Source organism: Mirounga leonina, unplaced genomic scaffold (genome assembly GCF_011800145.1).
Source record: "Mirounga leonina isolate KUSES-001 unplaced genomic scaffold, KU_Mleo_1.0 Mir_125, whole genome shotgun sequence".
Taxonomy (NCBI): Eukaryota; Metazoa; Chordata; class Mammalia; order Carnivora; family Phocidae; genus Mirounga; species Mirounga leonina.
Window position 1 is genome coordinate 8103000 of NW_023270305.1, and position 25614 is coordinate 8128613.

The 25614-nt window shown below is 35.7% G+C and overlaps 1 protein-coding gene across 1 annotated transcript in view; it reads right to left on the bottom strand.

Annotated features, from left to right (window-relative positions):
* Positions 1-523: 523 nt before the first annotated feature.
* WDR35 (WD repeat domain 35) overlaps positions 524-25614 on the bottom strand; it is a 59475-nt gene continuing 34384 nt past the window's right edge. Inside the window, exons 13-27 of the mRNA XM_035000645.1 lie at positions 25069-25138; positions 23984-24037; positions 20541-20650; positions 19831-20041; positions 14692-14772; positions 12099-12235; positions 11364-11567; positions 10383-10529; positions 9591-9723; positions 7285-7395; positions 6243-6407; positions 4724-4864; positions 3764-3920; positions 1851-2091; positions 524-1559 (exon numbers count right to left, since the gene is read on the bottom strand). Coding sequence (XP_034856536.1) covers positions 1409-1559; positions 1851-2091; positions 3764-3920; positions 4724-4864; positions 6243-6407; positions 7285-7395; positions 9591-9723; positions 10383-10529; positions 11364-11567; positions 12099-12235; positions 14692-14772; positions 19831-20041; positions 20541-20650; positions 23984-24037; positions 25069-25138 — 2113 coding nt within the window. The 3' untranslated portion in view covers positions 524-1408. The remainder of the gene's footprint in view (positions 1560-1850; positions 2092-3763; positions 3921-4723; positions 4865-6242; positions 6408-7284; positions 7396-9590; positions 9724-10382; positions 10530-11363; positions 11568-12098; positions 12236-14691; positions 14773-19830; positions 20042-20540; positions 20651-23983; positions 24038-25068; positions 25139-25614) is intronic.

A 25614-nucleotide genomic window follows, 5' to 3' on the forward strand; every position in this document is an offset into this window, starting at 1 on the left:
TTGATTCAATAAACCCTGTGAATTAAAGCATCCTCACTGGTCTGTACCACTTTCTGCTCCGTGACTTCTGGAATGGCTTGCTTGGTAGGATATCTGGAGGCTAACACTGCATCACGGTAACTTCCCACAAGGCCCTTGAACACAGACAGAGACTTCCAAGACTTCGGGTCCTCTTATTTTATTTAGGCATATGAGCCCACTACTGTAAGCTCATCTAGGCTCTAAACCTCTTCTCAGAGCTCACTATTCTCGATCTGCAACAGGCTTAATTTGTCTCTAAAGCACTCAAAACATAGCACTTTGAGAGTGGTTGACCAACCTACGTATCGCATCGGCAATAGCAATGTGGCATATTTCTCTTTACTTATTGCCGCTACTAAACATCAACCAATCTTGAGTAAATAATGGTGATGACACAGTGCTAGAGTCTAGCCTGTAGCCGCAAAATGAAAGGACACAGTTTATGAGAACTACACGAAGAACACTATTAGCTACATAAAACAGGTAAGAAATTACCCATTGCTGGTTACAATTTTTTCCTTTTTAATTAATGATAAGTCAAAACAGACACATTATTGAGAAAGAATCATTCCCCACACCCTAGAGTTGTTTAAATGAAGGGCCCTGCTTAGAAACAATGTTTCAACTAGAACTGTAACTACAAAATGGATGTTGTTGTATAGATTTTATCATAAATAGGGCCGAGTTTTCTGCACAATATAAAGAGTAATGCTAAATGCCATCTCTCAGATGAGGCTAAAAGGGTAGATAAAAAAGGAAAAGCTATATAAAAAATAAGGCTATTAGAAACAATTCAAATTATAAAAATATCTTAAAGTGCCTTCTCACTTCTGAAAATAAAATACAGAAGACATTTGATACTTATTTAATGAAATACAGCTAACAGTAGAGCTCATTTTAATATTACAATTATTTAACCTTTTTCTAATACAGGTTATGTCAATTCCCTAAATTGAACTTTGCCCCACTCCCGTGCTTCCCCACCCACCCCTGCCAAGGTTTTTGATGAATTAGTAACCTTGAAACTGTGAGAAAAATTTCTTATTTGGAATATTTTCATAGTATCATGTAATCATAACAGATAGAGAGACAGAAAGACAGACAGGAAATAAGGTTGATTTCCATACGTTTTATATGAAAATCAGCATCATTATTTCATAGTAGTATGTTTGCACAAAATTATATCTATAAATTATGTATATGTAACATCTGTATTATATATACAGATATGTATTATGTATACATATAATTTTGTGTAACAATACAACTATGAAATAATGCCGATTTTCACATAAAATATGAAATCTTCTAATCTTATTATATATACGGTCATAGCTATGTGTATTTGCTACATATATTTTGCAGTTCTACACGATTTGCCATTTCTTTACCCCACTGAACTATGGCACAGGGGACAGAAGTTGTAGTTACTTATTTCCTGCGCCAGGACACAGTGCTTACACACGCCGCACATCCAGAATTGATATTCAGTGATCGGGCTTCCCGTGGCTACACACGTTGGCAGCTTCCCTTCCCCTCTGTAAAAACAAGAAGAAAAACAATGAATTACAGTTTAAAATGGTTTAATTACTTAAACCATTTATTACACTTAAAAAATTAAGGGATGAAAAACATCTCCAGGCAAGTTTCAATTAAAAACTTCTCTTACAATGAGAAAATAAAGCATTAATAACACTTACAAGACTAAATAAAATAGGGTATAATCTTAAGGTAAATTACTTCAAAATTTCGTGCTTAAATTATTACATCACGCTATTACACTTACAGAAATCCCAGCTTCTAATCAACATTAATCACAATCAGCCTACCCTTCAAGAAGGCTGTCCAATTCAGATTTTCTGTTATCTTTTGGAGTATGTTTCGTGAAGATTTCTAAAGCAAGATCTTCATATTGCTGTTTTTGCTCTGCACTGAGGGTCTCTAAAGATTCAAGTTTAATAAAAGCTTTTGAACAAGTACCAAAAGCTCTACTCGCACATGCACAGAGAGCTAACAGAGAGTAGATCTCAACGGCAGGGATAATGTCTTCATAGTCTCTCAGGTGAAGAGCTGGGAAAAAGAGGACAATTTAGATTTTGAAAAGTAATCATAATATCATGATCATGCATGGAGAAGAATCTATGTTAAGCAGCTTTAGTTTAACCTACATGAACTTTTATAAACTTAAAAAAAAAAAAACAATGGCGGGTGCTCGAAGCCTGGTAGAAGGAAGTAAGTTATCCGAGCTCACAGTTCTGTAACGCTAGCCAACAGCTCAGGTGCTACAGAAATCACCACCACCAAATGATGCGCATACTGTGCCGGTGAGAAGTACACACACAGACAAAAAAATAAAAATTGTTGTCGAAACATATCTTTTTTTCATATAAATACATTAGAAATTTCTGTGGCCTTCCAGAAAAGTAAACTAGTATTATACTGTTAGTCATAATTTTCAAGATAACATCATTGTTCCTCTCGGTAAAAAAAGCAAAGCAGCATGAAATCATGTTTTTTTCTTTGCGTTTCTTTGAACAGATTGTTTTTTTGTTTGTCTTACCGAAACAACAGAACTTTGAGAAAAAAGAAGTCACGATGAGCCTCTAAGTTGTCAGTTCAGAAAATTTATTTTGACAGCTGCCATTTTGACATTCTTATCTTATTTTCACCTTTTCTATACTAGAGATATATAATCTTTCTTTAAAATGTACTGAAGAATTAATAGATTGTATATGGATTTCTTCACCCAGTAGGTGAAAACTCTCAAGTTAAAGCTCTAATTTGCCTTATAAGTCTAGAAATTGTGTATAAGTTATATAAAATACAACCATTTTAAACATAATTGCATAATTTATACCACATAGTAATCAGTTAAATTAAATGAAGGTCAGTTATAAACATACAAAAACAAAAATGGTTCTTGTGTATAACTAATAACCAATTAGAAAAAAACTTTACAGTCCCCTTGCTAATACAAATGATAACACAGATGTATGTTCGTCAATGTGGAAACATGACTGCAATATTCACCACAGGGTATAAAGCAAGCTCCTGAACAACATGTATGATATTATTTTAAGGACAACTATCTACAATTCTATAGGCATGGAGAAATGTCTAAAAGGAAGTTCACCTAAACATTAGCAATCATTACTTCTGAGTTACAAGATTATTTTACAAGTTATTAGATTATTTTACCTTTTCCTTTGTATTTTTTTTTCTGTTTTGACTTAAATTGTTATATGTCATTTTTTTTTACATCCATGTCATTTTAATAAAAAACAAATGCTATGGAAAGCTATTAATATGGAAATATCTTACAACCTAGCAATGTTTCTCAAAAAGGACATAAAAGTATGGCCTGTTATACTCCTGATATAAAAAAAAAATTTATATATATATATATATATATATATAAATTCAAAAGCATATGGACTGGGTTATTAAGTGTTTAACTTTGAATGAATAAAATAGTGAATGCTATAGATGGTCTTTTTGCTTATCTCAAACTTCTGATTTTAATGTGAACCATACTTATTACTTTCTATGTATTAAAAAAATTAAAAGTGCTTCAAAATGGGGAATGCACAAAACAAATCACAGATGGCAAATCTCAAACATGAAAATAAACCCATAGATTAAAATGTTATTGAAATTAATATATGGGCAAACTGAGGGAGCTGGCCCTTCATATTCAATTGACCGTTTTAGACACATTCTATACATTAGGTCATATACCCACCTGTCTTCAGTGCAGTGTCAACATAACCCTCATAGAGCTGCCTTTGTGCAAGTATAAAGAAGTGGTAAGCCTCGGCCCCTCTCCAAGCATTATCTGTGAAGCGACTAGTTGTAGACAGAACTTCCTCTTCCAGCAAACCAGCCAAAGCTGAAGTGGCCTATGAGTCAAGCAGACCCACGTTTTCTGTCAGCACAACCATGACAGTCATTCCAATAAAGATAGTTTCTGAATGGTTATACATTAAAATATCCAAGTAAGCCAATTTTATCATGACAAAACTGTCATTACAGATTTAATTTCTCCATTAGAATTTGTATTTTTTAAGCCAGTATAATAAGAAGTTTCTTTCAGTTTTACTGAGGTATAACTGACAAATAAAATTATAAGATAGTAAAAGTGGGGCGCCTGGGTGGCTCAGTTGGTTAAGCGACTGCCTTCGGCTCAGGTCATGATCCTGGAGTCCCGGGATCGAGTCCCGCATCGGGCTCCCCCTGCTTGGCAGGGAGTCTGCTTCTCCCTCTGACCCTCCTCCCTCTTGTGCTCTCTGTCTCTCATTCTCTCTGTCTCAAATAAATAAATAAATAATAAAATCTTATAAGATAGTAAAAGTGTACCTCGTGGTGATCTGACACACAATACACAGTGACCCATGGTGTGGTCAAATTTTAAAATAGAACTGAGTATAAACTTTAAGTTAATAAGAGATTCATTTACACATAAAATAATATATACATTCTAGGAAAGTTTCTAAAACTCACTAGTTAGAAAGCAAAGGCTACAGATTAGTCTTGCAGAAAAAATTTTCAATATTCCTAAGTAGAAATTTCTAAATTTGAGTATTAATTCCAAATCAGTCCTTTTTCTCTTATTTATGGGCTGTCCATAAAGAGAAGTTTGATAGTTTTTTTTTTTTTCTTAAATACATGAGTTGATTTCATGTTCTGTAATGTTCTACCTTACCTCTGAGTTCTTTCCTTTAACTTTTCCTCTTTGAGCATTTTTCATTTGTTCATGGTATTGCTCTATGAGTAAAGCTGATAGGACATACAACTTCTTGACACGTAAAGGTTTGGTTCTTTTCTTTGCCTCTTCATCTGCAATCTTTAAACATTTAAAGAATATGGGAAGACATTCCTTAATCAAATTATATTTGTATAATCATTTCTGAAATTTGATCTTTAATAAAAAGAGAAAACCAGTAGGATGGAACATAAATACCACCCATTTATAATAAATATTTTAAAACCCATTTTCTTACATGTATCATATGACCTCACTGATATGAGGAATTCTTAATCTCAGGAAACAAACTGAGGGTTGCTGGAGTGGGGGTGGGGTGAGAGGGATGGGGTGGCTGGGTGATGGACATTGGGGAGGGTATGTGCTATGGTGAGCGCTGTGAATTGTGTAAGACTGTTGAATCATAGACCTGTACCTCTGAAACAAATAATACATTCTATGTTAAAAAAGAAGAAGAAGAAGAAGAAGATAGCAGGAAGGGAAGAATGAAGGTGGGGAAATCGGAGAGGGAGACGAACCATGAGAGACTATAGACTCTGAGAAACAAACTGAGGGTTCTAGAGGGGAGGGGGGTGGGAGGATGGGTTAGCCTGGTGATGAGTATTAAAGAGGGCACGTTCTGCATGGAGCACTGGGTGTTATACACAAACAATGAATCATGGAACACTACATCAAAAACTAATGATGTAATGTATGGTGATTAACATAAAAATTTTAAAAAATTTTCTTTTCTTTAGCTTATAAGGACTCCATTCTTTCCTTAGCATTTAGCCATGGAGTTACAACTCCTAACAATCTCCAAAAAGAACAAATGCTCTTAAGTCACAATGAAGAAACTTTTCATGGAAGGGGTAGCATTTTCCATAAGGAGATTTTTAAAATGATGTTCCAAATATACTGAAATAACAGGACTTTAACATGGCACAGCCTTCAGAAATAAAGATTTATTTAGAAGACTGAGGGGAGTTTTCCCTTTTCCGTTAAGTCAAATGGGAAAAAATAGAATAGGATGTAAATTTTGCATACATTAATACCATATATTAGTCATCTTCCCTCCAAATGCATATTATGAAAAAATGTAATGTCTTTAAAATGTGTACATTGAAAAGGACTCAAAATTCTATTATCAATAGGATTGAATTTGTAAGGGAATTTGTACTTTATGGTCCCTGAAAATTCTATAATTCTTTGTTAACTTCAGTATTAATATTCAGTTGTTTAGATATCAATAAGATGCTAACGCTAATAAACAGCCTTTTTAGTAAAAGGTAATAATACTAAGATAACACGTAGTTATAGTACGTGTATAGTATAGTACTATACAAAATATAGTAATAAAACCAGAGGCATTTTGCTATAAGTATTTGTTTTCAAAGAAAATGGAAAATGTGTTCTTTAATATGCAAGAAAACATTGGTAACTAGAACATATCAAATACTCACCAAGATTATTATATTACCTTAAACATCAGTTTAGCAGCATCATAAAAGTAATTTGCTTTCCGATAGAGTTCTATGGCATCAAGAGTTTTATTCTTTTCCAATAAATGAGATGCATACCTCGCTAACAGAGATCCAATTTCTTTCATACTATGATTTTTAGCCAATTCAACAGCTTTGTTCCACTAGGGGGAAAAATATACCATTCAGTTACCCAAGCATTTATAGTCATAGATGTCATAAATTTCATACAATAAAGATTTAAGTTTATAGTAATAAATAATGATACATCAAAATCTAAAAACTGTATATGTTTTTTAAAATAAATTTAACTAAAATCAGAGCAATTATAAGTTCTATAAGTTAAACGTGTCAAAATGATTAAATGATGTAAGACTTTGATTTGCTTAGGAAGTCCATTGGAAAAGGAAAACTTCAAAGTTTATACTCACAATATTATAATTCAATTTTGCACCAGCAAGGCATGGGAAAAAGCTACATTTGCTTATAGTAAAACAAAATATGCAATTTCAGTTAAGAAAATTTAACATTTAAAAGTTATTTTAAAAAGCAAATGGAGCTTTATAAAATACTTCAGTACTTAAAGGAATACACTGATATTCAGCAATTTCCACGATTCTGTACTTTAATTTTAGTTAAATTCCAGCTCTTAAAAATACCAAATATATGTTTACTATAAAGAGACAGGAAAATAGATTTGCCAAAATAAATATTGATAAGGTAACCCAATTCCTTCCTCTTGCAATGACCATTACCTAGTCCTTCTTTGGAAACAAAACCCTAATAAAATACAGAAGACTATGAAATTACTTCCAGACAAAAACTTGCCAGACTAGAAGCACAGGGTTTGTCCCATATTGAGTTAGTTATGAGCGGGTAACCCTCAATGGTAGCACTTTAAGAGGTAAGTGCAAACTCCAACATTTTCTAGGTCCTCGGCAAAGTAAGACATTATCTAGCTCCTTTCACAAAATTCGCCTCAACCCTACACCGGCAACAGCCTAAAAGGATGACTAGGGACTTTAGTTTTCAGGTCCTTACTTGGTTGAGATGGACACAGGTATCTACTGCTGCCTTTGGCTGATTACATTTCAAAAATGCAGTCACTGCTTGTTCACACATTCCAACCCTCACAAACATCTGTGCTATTTCCTGTAAGGACAGAACATTACTCTCAGATTTCACACACCAAGAAAATCACTTATATTTTCATTTACAAAACTCCACAGGGACATATGAGTATTAAATTTACTAATGGTTACAGTCATTTTTCGTTGAAATATACACAGGGACAGCGGCTAAAAACCAGAAAGGATGCTAAGGCATCATTTTCTATAAAACCAGAGTTTCGCTGGCTCACGCCGCAGATCTGACTTTTAACCAGGTCCTGAACATACTGCACTCTTTTCTCCTCCCAGTACAGTAGCAACTCTACAGAAATGTCAAGTTCTGAAACAAACTCCATAGCAGTGTGTGAAAAAACCATTTAGGGCAACCGATGGTATAATCAATGGTCATCGTTAGAGGCTTCAGCGGAATCTCACATTCACAGAGCTCTCACATACCTCTCTAAAGAAATGCCCCAGACAAGCCAGCCGTTTGTTAGTGCAGGAAGCTAGATCCAAAACAGAGCTCCCTTGCAGGGTGGTGGTGAGGAGGGAGATCACAACAAAACCCAACCACACCCATCGGGCTTACTTTCCATTTTCAGAAAAATCAATTTTCTTTTTCTTTCTGAGTATCTACTTGGCCAGAGTTTTTCTCTCCCCACCCTCATTTCTAAAGTATTTGGGGACGGGCGCCTGGGTGGCTCAGTTGGTTAAGCGACTGCCTTCGGCTCAGGTCATGATCCTGGAGTCCCTGGATCGAGTCCCGCATCGGGCTCCCTGCTCGGCAGGGAGTCTGCTTCTCCCTCTGACCCTCCCCCCTCTCATGTGCTCTCTCTCATTCTCTCTCAAATAAATAAATAAAATCTTTAAAAAAAAAATAAAAAAATAAAGTATTTGGGGAAAATCATAAAAGTACATTTTGGACCCAACTATCTTTTTAAAAGTAATATTTGTATTTCTCTGGTTAGAAAATAGTAACACATTCTCATGGTGGGAAAAAAAAAATGTTTTCTAGCACAAAAATGTAAAGTGACTCATAATCTCACTACCCATAGGAAATCTATCTCAATGGTGTGATGTAATTTCCTAACATCTTTGTCCTATGAATCTATATGGATGTGTGAGTTGCTGTATGTATTGTGATATTATGTATAGTTCTGCACCCTGAAATTCCTACTTAAATATTATGTACATTTTACCATATTATTAAAAAACTCCTCCAAAAACTTGATTTAAAATTTGCACTACTAAAATTTTCTAATCATTTTAATTATTTAATTATTATTATAGCTATAATTACTTAGTATTTACTCAGTAATAATACTTTTTTGGATATTCTATAGCAACACTCTTTTCTGCATCACCAGACACACCTAACAGATGACATTAATGTAGTATACACTGTCCTAATACCCAGGGTTGTAAGTAATTTCAGTTTCTCTCCTACTCAAGAAAGCACAGGACTGAAAATAAAGGTAACTGAAAATATCATTATTACAGGGATAACTGCTCTGATTCAAAAGAGAAAACCAAATTCTCAGAATTCTACTATTCATTCATCTATTAATTGACAAAATTTTTATGGTAGAACTCACAACTGATATACGTCCAGACCATGCAGTTGAGAGATGCTAACTCTACAGGTACTTTACAACTCAGTTATTTACATTTTAGATAAAACAAATAAAATATAAATTCATTAACATCATTCAACAATTAATACACTTAAAAAGAACGTTCAAAACAAAGTTCCAGAAAACTCTTTTTGTTTCTCTTTTTTTAACATTAAATACTTTATTGTTAAAATAACCTAATAAAAGTCAAGCTATCTTTTTTAACTTTTGTTATAGCAAATTTCAAATACATACATACACACTAATCCCCAGACCAAGCTTGGATCATTTTGAGGCAAATCTCTGATAAGATATCATTTTAGCTGGAAATATTTCATGTGTTCAGCTAACTTTAAAAGCAATTTTATAAAACTGATAAGACTACGGTAGATTGTGAACATGTTAAAGTAGTGGGAATATGATTAATTTTCCCTCCATTTTCAAGCATTCTGTAATACTGACATATTGTTTTAACAATTAAAAGTATCACTTCACATCTAAGAAACTATAAGATTATAGATTCATTTTAAATTTTCTTTGTGGCACAGAAATATTTCCTGACTGTAACATGAAAACCTTATAAAATAACCTAACAACTCTAAAACCTAAAATTTGTAATTCCTACTGGAAGCAACTTGTGGTTTTCTGGAAGTGAATTGGCAAGATTCTCCAATCCCTCATAATCTTCCAACATATAATAACATTCAGCTAGACGTTCCTGGTTCCGGCCTTGTACATAATATTGTACAGCATTCAACCTATAGAATATAAAAAGAAGCAAAAACTTTTAAAACTAATGTGAACCTCCTGGTAAATAAGCATTTTCACCAAAAATGTTCCTTCATTAGAATTACTAGTATTACTCTAGTTACCACCTTCAGTTATAGTATGTCTTTGAAGCATATAAATTGGAGGGAAAAAAAATCTAAAAACTGCGAAGCATATTTTAGTTGCAACATCCTTTGGATATTCTTAAGAAATATTGTTGTAATCTGATACACAGCTGTACTTCCAAACACTGACATAAATAAATAAGCATACTGATCAAAATGAAAACTTCAGAATAAAAGTCAATGATTTCTGAAAATAACCTACAATAAAACGAGTAAATATGAAATTTTTTTTTACCTTTTTCAGAAGTAGATCATATAATATCTTTGAAATGCACACTGTGTTCTTAAATAGTAGAAAGCTGTCTGAAGCTAGGCACACATTTTGTGGGTATGAAAACTCCAAAGTTTTACAACACTTATCTAAGGATCTCTTGCTCCCCAGTGTGAATCTAAAGCTGTTTGAATTTTAGGATCCAGGAGGATGGACTTCAATTTCCCCAGCGTTGTGTCATAGGGAGTTACTCAGGCAGCTACCATATTAAGTGCCGCATGAATGGAGAAGGTGGTCCACTTAGGTTACCTACCATTTTTGTCGATCAGCAAAGTAGTCTCCGATGGCATTGTGGGCTTGTTCTAGGAGACTGTCATCTGCATCACCAGATCCAGTTTTCAGGAGCTGGAGTACTCTAAACCAATCTCCCAATTTCAGCCGAAGGCCAATAGCAAGATCTCTACAAAAGATAGCATGTATTCATTCATGTGACAAATAATTTAACAACTGCCTACCACGTGATAGGTTCAATTCCAGGGAACTAGAATACACAGCAGGGAACTGAAAGACAACGTACCTCTCCGAACATTTTAGAAACTTAACCAGGAAAGAGGCAATGGGGAAAACCTGAAATAGGGAAAAGGAAGTAATTTCCTGCCTTTTTTTCCCTAGAATTCCAATTTTCCTAGCAAAATAATGATTTAAATAATAATCACTTCATCAATTTTGTAGACATGATCAGACTTATTTAAAAACCATACATATAAACACATTTGGTTTATCTTTCTTTTCAGGGCTTAGGCTGTTATTAGGGATCTCCTGGAAGTACAATATTAATAAAAATGAGACACAATGTTTACAGTTGAAATGAAGTTCATACAGCATTTTATATAAATCTAAAATGAACAGAGGAATAAAAATCAATCCCTATATACCGTTCATTTTTATTTCATGCTCCTTGACAACAAAAAGTTAAATAAAGGCCTAAACAGAAAAAGAAAACCCAAATATTGAGCTGTGTAATAAAGGATAAAAGCCCCCAGTCTCTGTAGTCTTATGGTTTTTCCCTACCAAATGAAAGCAATCCACGGCCAGCCATTAATATATGTAACAACAGCAAAGAAAACCGCCTCCAAATTACAAAACATACATTAACGAGGGACCTGTGGAACATCCAGCTGGTAATCCAAACTGAAATTATTTTCTAAAGAAATGGCATGAGACATTTAGTCTATTGTACAAAAAGATCACGAATGCTGAAGTACTTCAGGGTGCCTGTACTTTCACGACTTACCTTCTGTCCATATCAAGATACATTCTTTCGGCCTCTTCAAACCTGCCGAAGTACGCAGCAACTTCGGCCTGCTTCATCGACTCACTCTGCAGGTGGCCCAGACGCTTCACAAACTTAATGCCTTGGTAATCTTTGCAGCGTACAAATGCTTGCTCTGCAGTGTGCAAATCCAGGTTCTGAAGAGCTGCTTCAGCCAGTAGGCGCCTGTATTACAAAAGAAACAGAAAAGCTTACTGCAATTACTGATAAACAAGTCTGAACCAGAATGCAATTACTATACCTATTGTTCCTACTCAAACTGGTGGGAAGTGATAAACACATTTATACATGTTTCACTTAATATTATGCTCATTTTGAGTACTTCCACATCTGAAATGATTTCTGTATTTTAAAAAGAAGAGCAAGAATGGACATCTACCCCCCATGATGGCTACCACGAGAGTGGGGGACAATAGAGCTGAAACTTTAAAAAGCATACACCATGGGGCGCCTGGGTGGCTCAGTCGTTAAGTGTCTGCCTTTGGCTCAGGTCACGATCCCAGGGTCCTGGGATTGAGCCCCACATCGGGCTCCCTGCTCGGCAGGAAGCCTGCTTCTCCCTCTCCCACTCCCCCTGCTTATGTTCCCCCTCTCGCTGTGTCTCTCTGTGTCAAATAAATAAATAAAATCTTTAAAAAATAAAAAAATAAAAAGCATACACCAGTCATTTGAGGAAGATTTTTTATTTTTAAATACCAAAGTCGGGGGTGTGGATTGTCCTCTATGAATTGAGATGCATCTTCAATGCCAACCTTCTCAATCAATGCTCGACTATCTCGCAAGGACCGAATCTCAAAGTTAATTATATAATCCTTGTTTGGATGTTCAGGATTCTAAAAGTAAACACGAAAAGAAAGTCAAATGGCTGCCCTTAGAGTACGTGTTTCTTTTTTACAGTAAAACAGACGTGCGCGCGCGCACACACACACACACACAACTGCCTCACCTTGTGAACCAAAATGGGAAGAAAAGCTATTCCAATGTGTGGGTCTTTCAAGTCATCTGGAAAACACCCACAACCCACCAGTTAAGTTCCTCCCGAGGCTATGAGGCTGCCCATGGGGAAAAGGCAGTGGTGGAAGTAGGGGTCTCTTACAATTATGCAGCCTATTTTCCCTCAGCTTAAATGTCATGTTCCCAGGAGCTACTATTCTCTTCTCGCCCGAAGTGCTGTGGATTCCACCAGAGCAGAAAACACGTGTGCAGGGTCCTCTACCCCCTCACTCCTTAATCTACTCTTTCCTTGTCAGGGGCAATGAAATTGTTGCTCCCTGTGCTGCTGGGCAGCAGACAAGCAAATAAAAGGAAAAGGGCCAGTTTTCATCACCTCTTTCTTTTCTTAATTTTGCAAGCTGGCCCCTCCAAAAAAAAAAAAAAAAAAATTTTTTTTTTGAAGGCCAGCCTTGCAGGAAAGAGCTAGCTAATGGGCAAAGAAAACAGTTATAATGAACTCACCAATATCCTACATATTCCAAGCAAAGAAAAAGTGAAGCATACGAGAAAATTAGAGAAAACAGCAATGGCTCCCAGAACTGAGCTGCATGTGTCCCTCCTCACCCTGCAACTAAACCAGCTTCTGCGTTCAGAAGCCAAAAAGTTCTCTGGGAAATCCCTGGCACAAGATAGAAAGTAGTATGGAAAGAGCATGAGGTTTGGATTCAAGCCGCCCTAAGCTGAAATCCTATTCCACTGTTCACTGGCTATGTGACAACTCTTTCTAAAACCTGCTCTACACCCCCTCCCAGCGCCACCCAGGAAGCCAAGGCCATCTTCCCCAAATAGAAACCCCATCATGTCACTCTCCTGCTTTACGCCCCCAAGGACTCCAGGATGTAGTCCAAACTCCACAGAAGGCACACAAGGCCTCTTATAACCTGGGCCAACCTACCCCATGACCATTCCCCTTCTTCATTTCTGCCAGTGCTACCAGTTACATACACACAACAGTTTTGAAGCCAGACGGCTTAGAGGCAAATCACGTCTCTGCCTACTGCTAACTGGGTGTCACTGGCAAACTAGTTTATCTCTCTCCAAGCCTCACATTTTTCATCTGAACAAATGAAGAGAATAATCAAACTTACTTCCTCGAGTTGTGAGGATTCAATGAGATCAAACAGTTAGCACAATACCTGGTTGTGCTACTCACATTACTCACAGTCTCAGAACTGACCCAATGCTCTTTTGCTGCAGACCTTTGAAGGGATACATCTGCCAACTGAACTACAGCTCCCCCACGCCTTGTCTGGTTGCTGAATTTCTTGTCTATCTCCCCAACTCCTCTACTTGAGGCCAGGAACTGTGTCTTACTGACTGCCAGTAAACATTTCCTGAGTCAATGAACAGATGAACTTTTGGTAAATCATTTCACTAAGAGCCTTCTTCATCTAAAAATGAGGTCTGTGTAGTACCTACCAGGCATGGTTGTAATGACAAATGAAAAACAACATATAATGACAAATGACAAATGAACACCTCCTATGAAAGGTACTTTAGTAAATGTAAATTTAGTAAATTCCTTCCTTTTCCTTTTGCATTCTTTCTGCTCTAGTCCTCCAAGAAATTTCTCAAGGAAAAAAAAAAAAACAGGTTCATAATAAAAGGGCTACAATTTATACATCAAACTAAAACATGAAAACATGCTACCAACTGCAACTTCAGAAATGTAAAAATCTACTATTCTAATTCCATAAAACTGAATGAAGTACACAGAAAAAGTAAATGCTTTGTATAAAATGAAGGTAAAACTCTTTTCAATATATCCTTAGAGAAAGAAATTCTTAAAATATGGTCAATGAGGGCCAAAGTAGAGGTTCAAAAAGATATCTGGCATCAGAAATGGATTATTTTATAAAGCCTGAAAAAAAAATAGGATAGTGCCCCTGCAAAAAAAAAAGTTACTCAAGTATCCTAGAACTACAAAACACTAAATTGTCAAATATTCCTTCAGTTCCTCTGTTGATAATATAAAAAATGACAACAACAACTAGCTACCATTTTTTGAGCTCTTGATCTTAGCACTGTGCTGAGTGCTTTTTACACATTACCTTATACAATAACAATCCTGGAAGATAGGTACTACTATTATCCCCATTTTATAGAGGCAAAAAATTGAGGCTCGTAAACAAGAAAGGATAATGAAGCTCAAAAAGGTGAAGGAACCTGTCTAAAAGTGGTGCAAGTGACAGAGCAGGGTCTATCCACATTCCTAACAGGGACACTGCACTGCCTGGTGAAAAAATAAATCCCAGCCAAGCCAGCAACAGAAATACAATTGCTTTTTAAGAATTACCTTCAGTATTTCATCCAAAAGAACAGATTTAATTTCTAAATCCTCAAAGTTACAAATATATCCAGAAGTCTGAATGGGCTCCTTTAAAGATAAAAACAAATGTTATGTTAAACTGTACAAAATTTTCCTTCCTTCAATATATGATTTTATATTTTATTATCAACATTTCCAAACCAAGAGAAAAGTAGAAAGAATGTCATTAACACCCATATGTCCATCATCTAAATAATTATTAACATTCTGCTAAATATGCTTCAGTCAATTTTTTGGCTGAAATATTTTAAAGTAAATCAAGTAAATTTACAGACATCATGAAATTTCACCCCTAAATATTTCAGTACATATCTCTAAAAGATAAAGATGTTCTTAAAAAAAAAAAAAGATGCTCTTTATATGGCCACATTACTATTATTATGCCTTATGTAATCAATATTAATTCCCGAATAGCATCTAATATCAGTCCAATTTTTCTTAATCCGGAAGCGTCTGATACCACTAGATAATTCTTATTCATGTGATGCAATATTAAATTTAATTCTTAATAAAACTGACAAACACTATATTTGTAAGTACATATATCAAAGAAAACTTGTACCATACTGAAAAGTCCATCCTATGTAACATTAGCCAGAGAGCATTCCTGATAGATTTTCTATATAAGAAGACTTAATTTGCCAATATGTAAATATACAAGTCTGTTACAGGTCTGTCTCTCATCCTGGTATTATGCAGGCTTATAGAAATAAAGTGTAGTAAATGCATATTACAATGTAAAATAGCTGCCCTAAATCCCTAGTAGAAAAAATTAGGTATAAATATTATGTAAACAAAAAGAAATAAACTCTCAATATACTTACTACCTCCAAGAACGCTGTAGAAAGGATAAGTTAATGTCTGGTAATGGAAATAATACCAGAATGTAATTTTTTTTAGATATGTGTGTATATGTATATCATGAAACAGAAAGTAAGCAAAATCCAAAGGAAATAACATATTGAATTTTTAACTCTGAAACTTAGTTCTTCATACGATAGAAACTACAAAAATTATAATAGGAAGATACTAAAAAGATGGAAATTACAGGTAAAAATTGAATCAAATTTAGTTTTAGTATGTCAAAGTTTAAGAATAAAGCTCCTGGGGGAGCCTGGGTGGCTCAGTCCTTAAGCGTCTGCCTTCGGCTCAGGTCATGATCCCAGGGTCCTGGGATCGAGCCCCGCATCGGGCTCCCCGCCCCGCGGGAAGTCTGCTTCCCCTTATCCCACTCCCCCTTCTTGTGTTCCCTCTCTCACTGTGTCTCTCTGTCAAATAAATAAATAAAATGTTTAAAAAAAAAAAAAAGGTTCTTGTATACACATTATATGTGTTTAATGAGTCTTAAAGTGATGATTTTCTTTTAAAAAGTAAAAATTGTTGGGCGCCTGGGTGGCTCAGTTGGTTAAGCGACTGCCTTCGGCTCGGGTCATGATCCTGGAGTCCCTAGATCGAGTCCCGCATCCGGCTCCCTGCTCGGCGGGGAGTCTGCTTCTCCCTCTGACCCTCCCCCCTCTCATGTGCTCTCTCTCTCTCTCATTCTCTCTCTCTCAAATAAATAAATAAAATCTTTAAAAATAAAAAAATAAAAATAAATAATAAAAAGTAAAAATTGTTGATTATATGAGAAAATTTTTACAAAATCCCTTTATTTCTTAAAAAAAATGTACTATGTAAAGGCAAATAATATGCCTTTATGAGCAATGAACACACAGAGAGAATCAGAACAAAATTTAATTCAAAAAGAAAGAATATAAGGATATATTTCTTTAAATTATAGAGGCATTTTGTACACCTGAATTATTTTGACACTACATGTGTCCAAATATACTTGTACAAAAATGTTTGTCACTAGAAAACTGTTTTATATTTGGCTAGATAAAAAACAAAGCAAGGCAGCCAAAAAATAAAGTCATAAAAGATGATGCGTGGATAAAAGTTATACCAAAAATAAAGAGAAAGTAAGAAAATACAGGGAGGAGGAGAGACCAAAAATTAAGAGTTTCCAAAATAACCTATTGGCACGTAAGTAAATATGCAAGTATTTGTGTAATTCAGATTTTAAAAAGTCAACTTCTGCTTGATCTCAACTAATTCTCTTTATTTTCCAAAATTCACTAGATATCCATCCACATTTCAACTGAATATGAAGTCTTAGACCAGTGGATGACAAAAGCAGGACACCCTCCACTACACGGTACGCAAGAAGTTTATTTTTACCAAGAAAGTTTTTAAAACTTCACTAATCTATTCTATATTAAGTACTCTCATTCAGTACAGAAGTCAGAAGGTCTCATAACATGTGCAATATAACATAGGTACTCTGAAGTACTTACCCCCTCAATTCTAGCACATTGTGACATACTGAAGTTTGGACACACCTAGCTAAGTGGATTTAGGGATTACAGTTTCTAATTTTTAGCTAACCCTCATAAATTGGACATGTAGTTTCAAAATCCTCCTGCAAAGAATTTGTGAATTACTGGAATACCCATAATGCAAGCACAAGCAAACAAGACAAGGCAGAACAGTCACTTCCCTTACTCCTCGCACAGATTCCAAGGTTTTTACAAAGTGAAAACACATTACACAGTGAAAACAATGACAGTCTAATCAGGTCTGACAAAAAGTCAGTTAAAAAATGGAAATTATCAAGAAGACTATTTGAAACATGGGACCTATACTAAGTTAATAATTCCACTTAGTGGAATAATATGCACTCTATATAGTGCATATTAATAATAATGCACTCTATAAAGTGTGCATTATGTTTGAGACACTAGCTAATGGTAGCATGAACCATAACACCATGACATTTTAAAATAAAGTTTACCTCCTGTTATTTTTTTCTCATTCTTTTAAAATTTCTGTTTCAGGGACATGATTCACAATGTATTAATATGGTAGGTCATGTATATAATTTCTAATAAATAATTATACACATACAAAGGTATAGATACAAAAGTTTGGAAACCCCTTGTTTGGTAAAGAAGCATATAAAAATGAGAGGGTGGGTGACAAAAATATGAGATATGAAAGGAATATGAATATGAAATAGCATCAATGAGAGGGAAGATTCCAGAAAAAGACTAGAAAAGCGGAATCAGTACCTTGAGAGGGTCACTGGAGATAAAAATGATCAAGCAGGGAATATCAACATTAAATACTCATTTCCAAATTCTCAAAGAAAGTGTGCTTTATCGGTGAATTACAACTTCACATTCAAATGGCACCCTTTTTTCACATATAATCTAAAGAAAACTTTACAACTTAAAGAAAGGTATGAATCTAGAATTCATGACAACACTCAAGTGGATAAAAATGTATTCAGTATTAACTGTCAAATGATAGCCTATCTCCTGAATAATAAAAGAATACGATGCCCTAAAGCAGCCCCAGCAAATTCGGTTTTGAAGTGTGTGTCCTTACATGACCAGTCAATAAGCAGCTACAGGAACGAACAGGAGAGAGACTAACCAAGCCGGGATCACAGCCAGCCAGTGTCCTCATGAATGAAAAGAACAGCAGGGTTTATAAGGAAATCCAGTCAGTGGTAAGGTTGAAAGAAATTCATCTAGCTCTAAATCCAACAGAAATTGAACTACTCGCTAAGCCAGAAAACAAACTCAAAAGAAATGAAAAACAAAACAAAACTGTTCTGTTCAAATTGCTTAAGAAGCACTTTGCACCAGGCCAGGATGTCTTTTCCCCCAGTGCTAGACTGAGCATGTGTGCTACACACACATTATGAACAGCCAGGCAGGCACAACACTCTCACTCATCCGGCATACGATTTCTGACTTAGTGCACACAGGGCCAACGATGGAAAAGGACCCCAACATTCAAAAAGTATTCCTCTCCTATCCTCACAGTTATCCTGTGGTTACCTGTCAAATTTTCACACTTGTTTTGTGGCAAGCATCAAATTTCCCTTGGACCCTTGAGAGAAGCCCCTGCTTACAAGTTAAATGCAACAGCCCTGATTGCCTTTCCTCTAAACCTAACTCAGGGACTAAAAATTACTAAGATCCTTAAGACTCCTAAAAGCTTTAACAAAGTCTTTGAGAGCAATTTATATCAGGTCATTTCCCAACCCAAAGATCCTGAGTAGAGCCAAAATGGGGAAATGTGAAAATAATTTAGGATATTAAAAGGACAAATAGTTTACCACTAAATGAATTACTCTAGAAGATCTTTGGCACCCCAGGGGCCCAAGCATGCAATTTCTTTCCAAAAAGGAAACTGTAAATCCACACATCAATTAATGACATACAGAAATTATCAACTTATCTATTATTTACATTTGTTGGGTACAGCAAGCATACAGAAAATTCCAAACCGAAAATCCATTAATTATTCAAAAATTGTATAAAAGATTTATTTCAATGATGCTTTGATTAGGCTACCACTCAAATTATTTTGAATTTCCTAAACACAAATGCTAACAGTTGATGCAGAGCAGACCAAGTGACAGGAAAATTCCAAGCTTAAAACAGCTGATGTGAGCTGCAAGTAGAAAATCAAAATACAACTTTAAAATTAGTGAGCAAGGAGCTTCCTGATACTCCAGAGAGGGTAGATTAGTCAGTCCACACTTGCATATTCATAAAATTATCAGAGTGAGAAAGACCAGGATTCGTGGCTGACAGAGTTGGTATGAATATAAATAAGACCAAGGAAGCACAGATTAAGGTGGACAGAGAGGCAAAAGAGAATAAAAGCACAAAGCAATTTCAAAATCCCATTTCTTTAGTTAGGTTGTTTTAAGCAATTTTGGTAAATGTTACTACTGATTTTCTTTTTTTCTTAACTTTCACAAGGAAAAAATAAAGACTATATATTAGAGACCATGGCTCCATCTTTTAAAAAGAACAGATAAATGCTTAGCAAGTGCCTTTCAGAGAAAGCAGAGAATATTTAAAGAATCGGTATTATTCCCACTTAAGACCAAATATGTTACAATTCCACAGAGATGTTTCTATTTATTTTCAGAAATTCATGCAACCAACAACCAACAAACCTCTTAAGGAAACATAAGGGAAATAGCCAGGTTTCGCTATCTGGCTCATTATTTATGTACTGCTTATGCTCCTTTCTTGTGTTTACCTCAGGATCCAAGTTTCTGAAAACATACATTCTTGTCTTCTCCATCATTGCAAACAAATCTGGATTATCTTTGGCCCACTTCATATCCCAGACATCTTTCCGCTCCAATTTTAACAACTCGCCAATGACTTGCTGTCCTGTGCTGTCTGTTACCCGAGCATCCAAGTCAAAGAAAGTTAGAACTCCTGAGATGTCTATGATAGCCAGACGACTACAAATAATGACATTGGAGAAGGGAAACAAAATTGTAAAATGATAATCAGCAATCACAAATATAATTACCTATTACTGTTCTTCTGCAAAAATCAGTTCATCTAAATCTGGGAAGAAGGCAGAAATGGCTTTAAAGAAATAACTGGTTTTAAACAAATTTTTACAAATTTGATAGAGAAGACATGGACTACTCTCCATTTTGCTTCCTTGTGAGGAAAAAGTATCCAAAGGAATTAAAGCAACTGACATGCAAACAATTTAAAGTATTACATTAGAATTTCTATATTTTGCCCACTTAGAGAAAAACATCTAAACACAGTATAAATACAACTATCTAAATATAAATATAGTATAGTAAAATCACACTGAACTATAAGTTTAAAACAAATACACATTTGTATTTATACAAATGTATTTATTGCATTTATTACATAAATCCAACAATCCCAATTGATAACTTCTAAACCCAACAACTACATGAGAATTTTCAGACTTACCTAGAGTTGCAATTCAAGGATAACTGGTAGGCTCGACAATTAAGGGAATATTTTTGAATTAAACCAACATTAGGAAGACTATATCTCTGAATGGTGCCAGATTCACGACCCTATGGAAATTACTTTTGATTATTAAAGCATATCTACATAATAAAATTAAATACAAATACAGGTCTGTCTATATGTTCACACATTTGTTTCCAAAACCAAAGTGATGGTGTCATAACTAACTGCCAATTCTGATACTGAATCACATTACTGATTACATATGTATCTCCTAATTTAATTAAAACCCTTTCAAAAGTGGCTGAAGGTGATCTAATTTTTTCATGTAGCATTTAAGAAAGAAGTCAGAAACCTAGCTGTTCCATACTACATAAATGCTTATATCACAAGGAAAAAATAACAAGGGTTATTTACAGTTGTTGTCTAGGTTAATATGCAGGGTACACGAAAAGCTAAAATATAAAGCACTCACTGAATTAAATTTCATATATATGAAAAATTAATTTAAGATCACCATATGAAACAGTTGTTACTGAAAGTCTATATTTTTCATCTATAGCCACCTATCTGATACTAGTTAGTGGGAAAGGGAGATGATCAGAAAGCAGTGATACAATGAGTATTAGTTTAAATCGGCCTAAAAATAAACAGTACAGGGGCACCTGGGTGGCTCAGTCGTTAAGTGTCTGCCTTCGGCTCAGGTCATGAGCTCAGGGTCTTAGGATCGAGCCCCACATCGGGTTCCCTGCTCAGTGGGGAGCCTGTTTCTCCCTCTCCCTCTGTCCCCCGGCTCATGCCCTCTATCTCAAATAAATAAATAAATAAATAAATAAAATCTTTAAAAAAAATCTTTTTAAATAAAAATAAAACAATATAAATTACTATGCAACTCTGTGCAAGCCTTAATGCTGACAGATCAACAGTTGGTATAACAATCAGGACAGAACTGTGGTTTCCAAACCCTTCCGTGCCTCTGGTCATGGCAACGGGACAAAGCAGAAGGCTCCACTCAGCCAATCTTTCCTTCCCCTTTTAATCAGAGCGGCATTGCTTTTGCAGCATGACTCTCAAGAGGGGCCTACCAGAAAGGCTGGAAGGGTGAGGGAGAGAATATTTTTTAATGTATATTAGGGAAGTATGGGTTTCAGAAGATTTACCATATTGGAGTAGGAAATAAGATTTTGTTTTTGAAAAAAGGGCTCCTGTGGCTTCCAAGGTTTGAAAAAGAAATCATTCTAAAACCTTCTACATTCCTCTGTCAAATAAATAAAATCTTTAAAAAAATAAAGGGGGGGGGCGCGCCTGGGTGGCTCAGTCGTTAAGCATCTGCCTTCGGCTGAGGTCACGATCCCAGGGTCCTGGGATCGAGCCCCGCATCGGGCTCCCTGCTCCGCGGGAAGCCTGCTTCTCCCTCTCCCTCTGCCCCTGCTTGTGTTCCCTCTCTCATTGTCTCTCTGTCAAATAAATAAATAAAATCGTTAAAAATTAAAAAATACATTTTACATTTCAACGGCAAAAAGAAGTTTTAAATGCAGAAGGTACTTTCTCCATTAAAACTTCTGGCTGGTAGATAAAGGGCTAGTATCCAAAATCTATAAAGAACTTATCAAACTCAACACCCAAAGAACAAATAATCCAATCAAGAAATGGGCAGAAGACATTGACAGACATTTCTGCAAAGAAGACATCCAAATGGCCAACAGACACATGAAAAAGTGCTCAATATCGCTCGGCATCAGGGAAATCCAAATCAAAACTTCAATGAGATACCACCTCACACCAGTCAGAATGGCAAAATTAACAAGTCAGGAAAGAACAGATGTTGGCGAGGATGCGAAGAAAGGGGAACCCTCTTACACTCTTGGTGGGAATGCAAACTAGTGCAGCCACTCTGGAAAACAGTATGGAGGTTCCTCAAAAAGTTGAAAATAGAGCTACCCTATGACCCAGCAATTGCACTACTGGGTATTTACCCCAAAGATACAAATGTAGGGATCCAAAGGGGCACATGCACCCCGATGTTTATAGCAGCAATGTCCACAATAGCCAAACTATGGAAAGAGCCTAGATGTCCATCAACAGATGAATGGATAAAAAAGATGTGGTGTATACACACACACACACACACACACACTGGAATATTATGCAGCCATCAAAAAAAAATCTTGCCATTTACGATGATGTGGATGCAACTAGAAGGTATTGTGCTAAGTGAAATAAGTCAATCAGAGAAAGACAATTATCATATGATCTCACTGATATGAGAAATTTGAGAAACAAGACAGAGGATCATAGGAGAAGGGAAGGAAAAATGAAACGAGATGAAACATAGAGAGAGGGAGACAAACCATAAGAGACTCTTAATCTCAGGAAACAAACTGAGTGCTGCTGGAGTGGTGGGGGGTGGGAGAGATGGGGTGGCTGAGTGATGGACACTGGGGAGGGTATGTGCTATGGTGAGCGCTGTGAATTGTATAAGACTGATGAATCACAGACCTGTACCTCTGAAAAGAATAGTACATTATATGTTAATAAGAAAATAAAAAAATAAAAACACAAAACTTCTGGTTGTTATTAAACTGAGTACGTTTCTTCAGGTAGACTCTGTCATTTAGGAATTATGTCAATTTTTGTGATTGATATGAGTTGCATGTTATTTTTTTCTGCAAATATCAGAAACACAACTAACACAACAACAACAACAAAAAAAAAAACCCTGCCATACAGCAAAGAATCTAAAAAGAAAACAAGAGGCTCTGTAAGACAAACTGCTATAAAAATCCTAATGAGGAAAAACAAATACGACATTCTTAAGATTTTGTCCCCCATAAAATTTCTAATGGCTAAAGAACATAACTAGAACTGTAAATATACACTATTAAGGCTCTGATTACATAATTCAAATTCAATGACTCCACCAGCATTACTATATTAAACATTTAGTTCTAAAATTAATATTTTCATATGTCAGAGCTCAAGAAAAGACACTGTAACATTGATTTTATTTGAAAATTTTGCCCTAGACTTCTTCACTTTACTGGTTAGCAAACACAAGACCTCTTCATTTTAAGTCTTACGAAAGTAGCTGAGCCAAAACCTTTCTCCAACACAAAATAGCAGGCCACATAGAGGAGGAAGCTTTCGAAGACCTGCTACCACCATCCAATCCACCCTGCACCTGCCAACCCTTGTGTGGCTTCTTCAACCCAGTGTCAAACTCTCCCCAGCGGGCCACTATTCTACCCATTTTATAAACAGGTGTTTTTGCAAATGCTTAACAATTTGTGAGGCAACCTTTAAAACTTTCTTATTTCTTATGTTGGACTTAGTAAGTTAGGTGCCCACAAGATGATATTCAAATCCAAAACACATTACTTGACTCTATTTTTATAATTTAAACAATTATTATTCATAAAATCAGTTTGCTTCGAACTTACCACAATCAATGTCTTATCAGATGCAGTTATGGCACAAATCGGATCCCGGGTGCCCTAAAATAAATTGTTATCCTTTAACAAATATTTATTGAATGACTAATCTGGTATAAGGTAGTATGCAATTCACCAAGAAGAATACTCCAATATGTTTATTAACTTAACATTTACTTAATGAGCACCTACTATGTGCTAGACACTGAACTAAGCACTGGAGACATGCGGATAAAACCTTACCCCTCAGGGATTCCTCAAAAGCCTACTGAGGAAGACAGGGGGCCCAACACCTGAAGACAGCACAATACAAGTAGAGATGTGCTCAGGAGTTGTGAGAGTGATAGGAAGGAACATCTCACCCATACAGGAGGAGGCAGGGAGGCAGAAACCTGAGCTCAGTCATAAAAGAAGAGATGGCGGAAGGACAGACAGCCCTTTGCCAGAATGAGCAAGGGGAGGTCACTCGGTACTGCAACAGCCTGGATGGATCTCAACAGCTTATAAGCTTAGTGCAAAAAAGCCAATTTCAAAAGGTTACATGTTACAGGATTCCCTTCATTTAAAAAATTCGCAGAGTGACAAAACTAGAGATGGAAACAGATTCGTGGTTGCCAGGGGGCAGGGACGGGGTGGAGAGCAAGTGCAAAAGTGGAGAACTCGCATGAGGCATGTCCCTTCCTGATGGTAAGACGACATGAAACTACGCGCATGGGTGTACATGGAAAAACTAGTGAAAACTGAGTAAGGAATCAGTGGGAGTCCAGTTAACAGTGTCATTACCAATATCAATTTCCTGTTTTTGATATTATCCTACAGTTATAGATGTCACCACTGAGGGAAGCAGGGTAAAGAGGTTCTATGTGCTATCTGTGCAACTTCCCGTGAGCCTGTAATTATTTCAAAAATGTTTTTAAAAGTCAAAAGAAGAAAAAAAAGCAGGCCAAGAAAAAAGGTTTTCAGAATAGACATTTTTTAAAGAATTACTAGAATAAGATGCTATTCAGTAAAAAATTCTCAGATCTCAAAATAAAGTTAGAGTATTTTGAAATTTACAGATACCAACATTTGTTGGCAATAATAAGATCACCTACTTGAATGGCTTTACTATAATCAAGCACCCCATCCACTGATCCAGAAGGAGTATCATCAACATGATAAATTCTGGAGAAAAAATAAGTGAGAATTTCAAAGATGGTCTAAGTACAGGTTATACCATTTCATAATCTCTAAAACAATTAAAAGACTGGATAATGCCAATTAATACTACTATGTAACATAAATGTCCTGATTATTTTAAAGAGTTCTTGACACAGCTCGATCCCATAAAGGTAGAAACTACCTACCAGGTGTTTACTAGTTATGCAAGTGATATGTTCCTGAAAGTTATGCCAAAAACATATTTGAACATTGAATCACATATTTCCAATAAATTTCATTAAGCCCCAACAGATATTTTACCTTATTCTGCAAATGAACATCACTCAGAAATAACTTCAATACACTAAGTTTCTCTTATTTCTCCATAATTTCCCTATCAATGTGCTTAATAAAGGTAAAGCTTAAATGTATTTGGGAAGCTCTAATTAATGGAATTTTTGTTCTGAAATGAAGAATAATTCTTGGGATGCCTGGGTGGC